This window comes from Diadema antillarum, unplaced genomic scaffold (genome assembly GCF_040938485.1).
Source record: "Diadema antillarum isolate AM-2024a unplaced genomic scaffold, OU_Dant_1.0 scf00000033, whole genome shotgun sequence".
NCBI lineage: Eukaryota > Metazoa > Echinodermata > Echinoidea > Diadematoida > Diadematidae > Diadema > Diadema antillarum.
The window spans coordinates 2,676,981-2,689,145 of record NW_027270922.1 but is presented as its reverse complement, the minus strand read 5'-3'; the positions used below and the strand labels follow the sequence as shown (position 1 = coordinate 2,689,145).

The window sequence follows — 12,165 nt, the reverse complement described above, 5'->3', positions numbered from 1 at the left end:
ACAACAACAACAACAACAACAACAACAACAACAACAACAAATGAAACCTGTAAGAAAGTGGAATCTATTTATGGGTATGCCCTGGATCAAAACAGGGAATAATAGCCCTACTGAAAGTTAATAATTACGCAATCCTTCAAGTTTTCTGCTGGAGATAGGCGCCAAATGCAACCATAGCTCAATGCAATAAAAAGGGGAGGCGGACATAGGATACTAATCTTGGCAATCACATAGAAATCCTCCAGTGATATAGAGCTCAGACTGCAAAACCACCAGATATTCGATGCTGGTAGGTAGGAAGTCTTCGATATTACGCACGCAGCCGGAATAGGTGGGGAATTTGCACTCTGGTCCTGTGGGATGGGTGTAGGCCAATATATATATAATTCCACAGAAACATGTTGAGATTTCACGTATTGGCTCTACGAAGAAATGGAGAAAGAAACTGGTTATGCATTTATGGCGAATAAAGCATGAGTTTATTCGACTCAAATACCAGTATAAGACTCCTGAAGAAGGCGTATAGGACGCCGAAAATTTGAGTTGAATACTAGTAAACTCATAATGCTTTATTGGCCAAAAATGCATTACCAGTTTGTTTCTTCATTTCTTATATCTGTATATATATATATATATATATATATATATATATATATATATACATATATATTATATAAGTGTGTGTGTTTGTGTGTGTGCAAAAAACATATACTTGTCAAGAAAAAAACCCTAATAAAGTGTTTGTTTCTCGATCAAGTATCTAGCCAGTATCAGTCGGTATGTAAGATCGTTGCACACCCGGATGGCATGGCATAGTTTGTCGTCCTTAACTTCATAATGATTTGCATTCATTTTCAACGTTTCTCTTGAGAATAATAAATCATCGTCTTGACATCTAGTCTCTGGACACTTCAATATAGAATAGAATGTGATGTGATGTGAATGTGATAAAATGATGCTGGATATTTGAATTAATCATTTATCTGTTTCAACTGTCAAATTCAAATAAAATTGTGCTCTATTAGTTCGTTCTTATACATTGTATTACATTTACGTATGAAAAAGATATTCAGAAATGAAATTAAATAAAATCAAATTACATATCAAATCAAACATGAGATCTTGTATTTGAATTCTGTCCTTAGATTCTTGGACAAGATTATCATAGCACTGCGAAGGCCCTATATTGTTCTTGACCAAGGTGTAAAGGTGTTATGTGTACCTTGTAGAATATATATATACATAAACATTAGTTGTTAACAAAGTAAGTTTCTTCATTGCCTTTACAATGTACATACAACAAAACATATCAGCGATGCAATGAATAATACAAAAGGGCTACAGCTTAACCATTGCTTGATTTGCATGCAGCTCTCGTGCATGAGACACAACGTTGTCAGTACAATTTCGTCATCTAATCTATTGGCTGTTGAGATATCTATCTATCTATCTATCTCTCTCTCTTTGTAACATGATTCTTTTTCTTCTCCCCCCCCCCCTCCAAAAAAAAAAATTATTTCTTTGATGTGGAGCAATTGTTTGCTCCTTTATGCTGATCTCCTTATCTTGTCTAAGTGCTGCGATGATTATATCTATATCAAGTAACATAAGGTTATTATCACATCTGTGAGACAGAAGGCATCATTTATGTTCTTGTTCGCTAATAAGAGAGTAAAATGTTTTTTTCCGGTCATTTCCTGTACTCTTACTTAGAACCCAGATTAATTACATTAACCCCATTTACCCATCCGACATCCTGTAGTGATACAGGAAATAGGAAGTTGGTTTCCTCTTACTCGTTACTTGATCCAAGGTACAAATACACAAGTCAACGTAGAACGTGATAGCGACGCCGAGAAACGCAGACCATTAATTGAAGAAAATATGACTCGTCGTACTATTCCCTCCATCATTGGATATCTTTATCGATGAAGAACCGTAAAGGTTAGATGTAAAATTTCGAATTGATCATCCATAAATATCGATTTTCCCAATAATCAATGCCGTCTCGGGGTTTCTCATGACTGAAGAACGATAGAATATGGCGCTTTCTTAAATACTACTTCTTCGTATATGATATGTATTCATTATTTATCTTACAAGTAGGCTGGATAGCCCATTTCTAACATTTAGCTACACTAGCTGGTCTTCCATGGGGTCCATTTGTATGCACTTGGGGGGGGGGGTACCACTTCACCGTGCTCTTATCCTGCTCTTTGCGATGAATGAATAGACAGCGTGTTTGCCCTTATATACACTTTATACTACATACTGAGCAACCTCGTCGCCCCCTCGTTTAATTCGTAATTCGTGTATAAGTTCCCTGATAATCAATCTGACGATGTATATCAAATGAAGTCCAGGACGGTTGTGATAAATTTAGATTGAACCATACGAATAGCGTGGTAAGGTTTGCACCAAAATCAGTTCTGAAATAACAGAGTTATGAATTTTGATTTTGACTGCAATATAGCAGCCATCACACGAGATAATTAGATAAGGTAATGATGTCATGACGCCACAAATATTTATTAGATGTTCCTTATTGACATTAAATTATGTGGGAGACTTACATAATTCACGAAACGTATTTCGAAGTCTCTCGTCATCATACAAATGTACTTTCAATCTGACATTGTCTTATTATCTGTACTTGATACGTTTTCCCAAGATTGTTTAATACCATACTGTTAACAATACAATTCAAATATAATCATGCCGACGCTTTGTTTAATATTTCTAATGCTGCATTGGAAATAGAATGCACTAATATAACTGAACTGTTAGTTTTTTTGTTATTATTCGGGGAAAATGCCTCTTGAAAACAAATAAAAAAACTACTTGAATTTCCCCTCTATTCTCTTTTACCTCACAAATTATTACGATATTTTGGAGATGATTATTAAATTTTCATTCTATTTTGTAAAATCGTCCCTTATACAGTTATATTAGTTATATTCTAATTTCATATTTTATCCCTAGGCCTCGATCCATGTCAAGCAGCTGCTTATGATCGCGGTTTCCTGCTTTTCTCTTATGTCCAGAAATACACAATTTTAAAATCAAGTCATTTTAATCCCCTTTTTTTATTTTGTTTCTAAATTTTGGTTATTGTAATGACATAACATTCTCTGAAGGAATAATCAATCATTACTTAGATAATTTACAATCGTTATTTTCACGATTTCTTTCTGAACATTTTTTTTTGGGGGGGGGGGGGTGATATTATGCTATACGTCTTATACATGTACATCGAATACTGTTATGTTCATAATGTATGTATGCATTTTGAATTAAGTTGAAAGACAGTATGCTAAGCTTATACGTCGTGTAATATCATTCTCAAAAATGTATGTATTCTCTTGTTATGTGTGATTTGAAAAAAAAAAAACAGAAATAAAACCAAGCAAACAAAACAAACAAACTGAACCGAATATCAAACGTTTGTTGTTTTGCCATAACATAGCAATGATGTAGATGCTGAATACATCATTTTGAATACAGTTTTGTTGACAGGAGATCTTCAGCTGATGACAGCATCACTTTAGTTATGCTAAATATTCATAATTTGTTGCAACCAATATAACTTTGAGTGAAAACATGGGAAACTTAGGTATTCGACAACTTTCTTGTTTATTTTCAATTTTGATGCAACTTCCACTATCTTATTTAGCTGACTTTATTGTCTTCATTAAAGAAACTATGTAATGCAAATCCATGCTGACTTGTGTAGATTCGTAGGATTCTCAACCTTACTTCTTCTTCTTCTTCTTCTTCTTCTTTTTTGCCAAATGAGTATCTGAATACGCGCCATGTCTTATTCAATAAATTTTCAACTTTTTTTCTCAACTCACTTTGATTTGCCAACAAAAAACTTCCAAACCAAGATTCTGCCATTGACAGTTGTTAATCAATAGTAGTGTTAATAATTATGATCAACAAAAGACACTGGAATGCACCTTTCCATTCATTGCGCATACCTTGCATGTTTCCACCTTAGTTTAATGTGATGAACAAATCTTATCTATGGTAAGCATGCAAGTTACGCTCAGTCCAGCGGAAAGTGCATTCCAATATATTTGTAAAGTATAGTAATTACAGCACTTTACTAGTGATTGACAGATGATAATGTCACTGACAGAATCTCGGTTTGGAATGCTTTTTGTTGGCGTATTCAAGTAATACGAAGAACTAAATACACTCAGCAAAAAAAAAGTAAACACTTTTTCGAGATCATATTTGTCATAGAAGATTTTGATGAAAATCAATTTGTGATATACCATATTAAAGGTAATTTAATTGGCTATCAAGGTAGTAGGTTCATACAAAAGGAAATTTTATGCATGAGTGAACACATTTATTTTTGCCCGCCAAGACACAAAAGTAAAAATTGCAAAATTTGACAAGTTGTCTTTTATTTGGCAATGCCCTTCAAGATAACAATGACAACAAAAAGCCAGTTTAACACAGTGAGAGACATTAATGAAATAGCATAAACAAGTTCTTGTTCTCTCTATTTCTTTATATCCTCAAACAAAAACAAAATGGGAAACTAAAGGGGGAAAATAAGAATTTTCTGTCAGCTTAAACTTCAAACGACGCAGGGAGTAATGACATAAAGATGATTAAATAAACAGAATTTCTTGATTTTACTCTTTTTGTTTAGTAAGTCAAGGATTCATGAGATAAATTTAAGAACCAAATATTATTTACAATTTATTCTCCTAATTTGAAAACAAATTGAAATTTCTACAATTTTATTAATATTGCTTCGTCTCTTATTTCATTTGAATTTGGGCTTGACCTAAGATTCTTCATTTTTCTCTATTATTTTTTGCTTTTATAGATATTTTGGGCTTCAAAGATATTATAGAGATCAAAGGTTCATTTTTGCAACTCAATTCATGTATCTAATTGAATTAAATTTGTCTTTTGTTCTTATTGTTATATGGAGGGGCACTTGCGCATGAATGACAACTTGTTCATTTTAGCAATGTTTTGTTTTGTTTTTGTGCCTTGGAAGAGAGAAAAAAAGGTGTTCACTCATGCGTAAAGTTTTCCATTTTATTGACCTACTAGGCTGATAGCCAATTATACTGTATATGATACATTTACTTTTAGCCAAATATTCTATGAGAAATATACATTTGAAAAAGTGTTTACTTTCTTCTTCTTCTTCTTTTTTTTTTTTTTGCTGAGTGTAGTACAAAAAGTATCGGCACTACATCTGTGTGCCTCTCTGTGTGTACCTGAACTCGTTGGAATTGAGCAAGTTGTGTGTACAGTCAGGTACTTGATGAAGTTTATAAAATCGATAACATATCGGTAACATACATACACCAGGCCAAGGTTCTTATTTTATGCCTTTTTATGTTATTTATTAGAAAATAAAGTGATAAATTGTTCGAGAGTAAAAATTTTAATAAATTCTTGAGCAATTTTTACAATCATCTCTGCAGTGATATTCAAATGAAAACTATGAAAAATAAGTGTTTGTTCCAAGTGTATGTTGTAGAGGCAACAGTGAAGAGATTATTTTGCATCATATCTGGGCAAAAGTTCTAGTTCTGGGTTATTTCTGCACACAACGTCCTATAATGGTCTATCACGGTGCAGTGGTTAAGGACATTTAACGTGGAAGCAACAGTTCATTTCCCGAATATTTTGATATTTGAGGTTCTTTTTTTTAGTCTATAATGAATTACCTACATCCATATAGTATATCAACTTTACATCAACTTGTCAAGGTTCGTGGCTGCATGTCTTCACAGATTCTGGAGGTAAATTCTACTCCGGGAAGGAAGAGAGAGTCTACTCTGTATCTAACTCTCGGAAGCAATCGTGAAAACAGATCATTAATACACACCTTGTAATACTTGGACAGCTTTTACCCACTTGAGCATATAAGGATCCTAAAACGTTGGTAAACAAGACTTAATACCATCGGAAACTTAGAGACAGGCACACAACGCCGCAATCTATCCTCGTGTTATCCATTCCTCTCCCAATTCTTATACGGTGACCTAAGCACACGCAGCTTTAGTGTATGCTATATCGCTCACACATCGAGAAAAACAAGAGAATCAGATGCCATTAACATATTTATCTTTCTTGATGTTTATCACCCTGCTGCCTTCTTATCAAAAGCCAACTATACCCTTAAAAATATTAAAAGACTAATACCCTGCAATACCTGCGTTTTGAACGGATGGCGGTACATGCTATGAAGCGATGTCAAAATAACGAACCTGCATTTTTTTTCACGTGCTCTCATCATCCCCTCATTAAGTCCCATTATGAAGACGAATAAGAGAAAGAAATGATAGCTGGTCTCTACTGCGCCTGCGCTTGTTTCGCTTACGTTGGCACAGACGTACCTAGTAGCGCGGCGGACAAAAGCCACGCGAAACCAGTGCCAGGCTTGTCATGCTCGCATGAAATGTGTTTGTCTCATTTCTGCTAGCAACATTAGCGTGGTGTACCAGCACGTTTGTTTCTCTGGAAACCAGCTCGTCGCTATGCACACTTAAGTTGTATATTTGTATTTAATAGTAGGCTTCGAGTACGCCCCACACCATTCGCACTCACGATCGGGACAGAGACGGTTACCATCTCCACGACCGCGGAGTTCCACGATTCATTTTTCAGCTGTGTTTCGTGTTGGTGGGATCTCGTCCGAAACTTTTGTGTTTTAAATGATGGGAGAGTAATGTTCCTCCACGCATATAGCAGCTGGAATTCTAATTCGGAGTGGACGGCTTCTTTACATTTGGTTAACATGAATCATTGATAAGGAACTGGTGCTCCTCTTCCGTGTAATTGGCTTCTTGGTTCAGCTTCGTGTTCGTTGCTCCAGTGATGTGCAAACTCCTGACTCTCTATCCGCTGTCCACACCGCTTGAGCACTTCGTCGAACTGTATCACTACAAGTTTACACCAAGGGGTGAGAAAAGTCCGGTTGCAGAAACAAAGACTTCAAGTAGGTTCAGACAACCTTGCCAGAATAACAGCTAAGAATTATCTGTCATTAGACTTGTCGACAATCTTAAACTGACGCCATGAACAACACGACAATTATGCCGTCGTCCGCCGCCGCAAAGAGTGTGGAGCTGGCAGGTCCCATTCAATTCACTTTCCTTGCCGTCGTCTATATTCTCATCGCTATCATCGGCATCGCCGGGAATTCGCTGGTCATAGCCGCTGTCGCACTCTGCCGAAAGCTCCAAACACCGACGAACGTGTTCGTCGTTAGCCTGGCTGTGACGGACCTGCTCTCCTGCATCACGCTGCCGTTCCAAGCGGCGATGTTCCTCAGCACCGAGGATTCGCGTCTCCCTGAGGGATTATGTGCATTCATCGGAGCAGTCAGTATTATATGCCTTGTAGGAAGCATCGTCACGCTAGCTCTCATCGCATTCAACAGGTGTTTCCTAATCACCCAGACGAGGAAAACGTACTCATGGCTTTATACAACCAAGATGCTCTTTCTGATGACAGCCATGGCATGGCTGTATCCGACGTTGGTCCTTGTAGTACCACAGGTCTCTGGCATTGGGCAGCTGGGTTATTCTCCCTCCTACAAAGCTTGCCTGTGGAACGAAATGCATCCCTTAGCCTACGTCAGTGACATCCTCGTAGCCATCACATTTTTCTTCACATTTCTGATCATAATAGTTTGTTACATTAAAATCTGGGTATACATCCGTCGCCATGTACGCAGGCTTCGCACACACAGCTCCATCAAATCCAACAACACTGAGCCCAGCCACTTGGAAGATCTGAGCAGCACCCAGGAGCAGCATACAGACACCCAGGTTGGCAGCAGTCCTCATGGCCAGGGTGTTCCCAACGGCAGTACGGTGGACAAAAAGCGCCGTCCGAGGTCAGTGAGTACGCGAGAGATTGAGATCACCAAAAACCTCTTCTACGTCGTCTGCGCCTTCTTCCTGTGCATCATTCCCTACGCCATCACGCTGACATTGCCCAGCGACCCCATCCTCGATTTGCTCGTTCTCTACGCCAGCGTTCCCCTCATGTTCAATGGATGCGTGAATCCCATGATATACGCCTACAAGCACCCAACGATGAAGGTGGTATTCAGATACATTGTCACGTGCAGAGTAGGCGAGATACCCAAACCGTCGAAATGTCTTCGCCGAGTGCTGAGTGCCAATCAGGGTCCTTCGGGGCTGGGACCGCGTATCAACGGAATGAACGATCTGCGGAACTCCCAACCCCCTAGTCGTGCAACCCCACCGGTCGATCACTTGAAAAGAGATTATCCGCGGACAGATAGCTGTGCATAAAAATGATTTTACTGACATTACAAAACATTTAATTCATACTCAGTAGAATCGTCAAAACGATTTATAAGTACTGCAAACGTGGAAGACTTGTTGGTGTCCGTGGTATCCGCACAATGATGAAACAGGATTACATTTAACATGCTATAATGTCTGTAGGTTTTGAAGACATAATGACCTGTGGTGGATCTAGGATGTTCGAGGCCAATATCATTCATTGTTAATAAGTCCGCCAAAAGTACGTCGAGCACTGCTAACGTGCATATTGCATTTTGTGCGAATGTGTATGTGTGTCAGTGTGTGTGTCAGTGTGTGTGTCAGTATCAGTGTTTGGTCAGGCTACCATCTCAATATGTCCATCACAGCGTGTGATGAATGTTTGAAACGAAGACTATAATTTATTTATTTTATCAGAATTGTGAAAAAGATCAGTTAACTAATAATGAGCTGTCGATAGACCACAAAGATTTTGTTTTGGGAGAGGAAGAATATTCTATCGATGAATGGTGTCGAGGAAAGTGTATCTGAAAGTTAAACAACGTGGCAAGCGCTCCATTGTCAAACATGGAGTTGCTTCTCTGCCTGAAGATTCTACTTTCGTTAAAATGATTTTCATTTTCTGCATGATCTGCATGGTCTTGGCGAGCTTCCAACGAGAACTCGCGTTCGATGAAAGGACGGATGTTTATGCAAGGATCATATGCGACGGTCAGGGAAATCCAGATTTCGAAAAAACAGAACAGAAATATAAGCTGTACAAAGACTTGGCTACTTTTTCTACACGCCTTACATGCCTTAGTCCATTGTATGTCAGATGCTTTCTCAATTTCTCTGATAGTGAACTCTTTTCTCAATGTAAGTCATTGTCTGGCTACTCAATGGCAAGAGTTAACTTAAGTCATTTTGTGTAAGATTTTACCATGGCTTTCATGTCCTCTCATAAACATTATTACTTCTTGTGTGACACCTGATATTATGCTGTAGGGAGTTATCTCTCTTGAAAAAAAAAAATCGTTTCTCGAAGGAATAGTAACATTCACTTCCGGGTTCTTCCAAAACAAGTGCAATTCTCCCCAGCAGCTGTTCTGTTTCGATTTTTATCAAAGACATGCATTCTTTAATGGCCTGTTTTTCGTTGGAACACTATTCCATTTTCTGTGGAGACGGCAGAGAATAGATCTGTGTCACTTCGTTTTGATAGGAAATCGACATTTTAATCAAAGCATCATGTTTTAAGTAGAATTACTTCATTGGTGATGTATAGTCACAAGACCGGCAAAACTCAACGACTGAAATTGTTATTTTTAAATCATATTCATTAATTTCACATCGAATGGACAGTGGGCAGCCTAGGTTGTAGGTAAGCGCTCTTCAAATTACTAAGGGCAGTGGTTGCTCATGGAATGTTTTAGCACTGATCAATCTAAGAATTCCTGGGATTGTATCCGTACTAATATTGTGTTCACTCTTTCCTATACCATGCAGTTCATGGGCAATAGAACTCGGTACAACATCTATGCATTGTAATGTACGCCATTCTTTGGAAACGCTCGAAACCCTCGCCAAATGACTGCTGAATGCCAAAAGTGTAGCATTTGATTTTTCACGTAGGAACAAACTTATGGAAAATCCAGATTTTAGGGAATGCCTAAACGTTGTTTGCTGCTTTTTCCATATACGGCCGATGGGGGCGTTTTTAACGTTTGAAGCGATTTTGCTTGGAACTTTGCACAGGGCAGTACACAGCAGGGGACCGCATGGGAATTTAAACCTCCCTCCCGCCCGCAAATGTTCGGAGTATTTTGTTAGGGGTTTTCTGGGGCAAGTATTACACCCATTAAGGTGTAAAATAGAAATGGGTCAAGACTTGAACTTTGAATAGTAGAGATGTATCTTTTTAAAGATATTATACAGGTGAAATTTAGGATAGGCCCTATATGGGGGCATGTACCTTATAGCCCCTCTATTCACATGTGCAATGGTTTAACATTTAAACACGGACTTCCAATCTTGGTACTTTTTGAATGCCGGTCGTGGAGAAATATGTTTATCTTTTTGTTAACGTCATTCTGATTAAATATGTGGAGGCGATAAGGTTCCACGAATGAGCGATCAACGTGAAAGAAAAACTTTGTAGACAAAAAAAAAAGCAATAGTGTGAACAAATCGACCTTCTGTCAGGGATATTGGCAATCTTGTTTGAACAGCTACGGTACTGGTCTGCTTCCGAGCAATCCTGTTGAAATGTGGGACGTGTTCCGGTAGCTGTCCTCGGGCTGTTGGTAAACTGTGACGTAGGCCAGAGTGTAACACAATCATTTCAAAACCCGATTAACCTCGGGTTAAATTTCTCTTCCTGTTTGTTCATGTACATACACGCTCCAAGCGATTTCTACTGCAATTACTGATGTACATATTTATTAAAGTTTACTTGGTGGTCAAGTGCACGGAACTTTTGCGCAAATGCTTTTATTACGTTGTTATGGAAACACTGTTCTTTCAGTACATATTGTCATGGCTACAACCCTAACAGATACGAACAATCAAAGAAAAAAACAAACAAGAAATTAATTTTCATTCATTATCTCGTATCCATTGATAGTTCATTGCTACTTTCAACTGCACACGCTCTGCACACCCAAACACACTCATGGACTGAACAAGCTATTAGTACTCAGCAAAAATGAGTGAATGATTTGATCGATTAACTATCAAACGAAATAATATCGTAAGATTATTTGATTACTCGTACGTGTATCAAACAAAAAGATGTATTATGTATGTATTTGTGTTTCTCTATATATATGTATATATATATATACATATATATATATATATATATGAATTTGCGCGTGTGTGTGTGCGTGCACGTATAAGACTTTCGTTTCTCTCTCTATAGATATATAATAATATATATATATATGTATATATATAATACATAAACATATATATATATACATATATATATATATATATATGTATATACTGTATACGGCAAAGTTTTGTAGTTGATCGAGTGTGACCTTGTTTGTTTCTTATTTATTAACACTTTTGTTTTGACCTTTACAACCTCGCATTCCTCACAACCTCAGAGTCTTGTTGGTTTTTTTTAACCTTAGCATAAACCCAAAATGAACTATAAAAAAAACAAACTTTTTGTTTTCGTACCTCATATTTTGCATTCTGCAGTAAGTGGGGTTTTTAACAGCCTTCACTGACTTTTGCACGCGATGTTCGTGCAGGGTTTAGCAACGGATAAACAAAGAGATTGGGAAAGAAAAAAACAACATAATGATATCTTGTGCAATCACGCAATAGGTGAAAAAAGTAGGTCAGCTGACACAAATAACTTTCTGTGTATTTTTTTAACAAAATAAAAAAAACACTTGTCATGTGTGATCTTGCAAAGGGTCGAAAAATTAGGTCAACTGCCACAAACATCTTTTTGTTCTTACTAAATACGGGCCGACAAGCAATCAGATTTCTCTATTTCATACACCGTTTCATCGAAAAGACCCCCCCCCCCCCCCCAAGGAAAAAGAAAAATGCCACAATACAGGCTTGCGTGGCATGACCACATTAGGAGTCTGCTTTTTATATATACCGCAAACTAAAAACAAATCCAAAATAGCAAAGAAAAAAAAATCATCTTTGAATGAGATATTGAAATCAAAGACGAGGAAATGAATGTCATTTTATTATTTTAGATATCTCAGAATTTGGTAATTAGGCAGGAATGTAGGGCCTTCTCTTTGAATATTTCTTTAAATGTATGAGTTGTTTCAGAGCATCCAATATAGTTTTAAAATACGAAATCCTAGTAATCATTAAATGCATTTAACCTCGAATTAACTGATATGAT

The 12,165-nt window shown here is 37.4% G+C and overlaps 1 protein-coding gene across 1 annotated transcript; it reads left to right on the top strand.

Annotated features, from left to right (window-relative positions):
- Window positions 1-6,589: 6,589 nt before the first annotated feature.
- LOC139742936 (G-protein coupled receptor moody-like) lies at window positions 6,590-9,642 on the top strand. Its single transcript, XM_071653447.1, has one exon. It carries the CDS (start codon window positions 7,059-7,061, stop codon window positions 8,304-8,306), a length of 1,248 nt encoding a protein of 415 aa, XP_071509548.1. The 5' UTR covers window positions 6,590-7,058; the 3' UTR covers window positions 8,307-9,642.
- The last annotated feature ends 2,523 nt before the right edge of the window (window positions 9,643-12,165 follow it).

Coding starts and splice junctions, on each gene's coding strand:
- LOC139742936 (XM_071653447.1), top strand. CDS start 7,059: ATGAACAACACGACAATTATGCCGTCGTCCGCCGCCGCAAAGAGTGTG.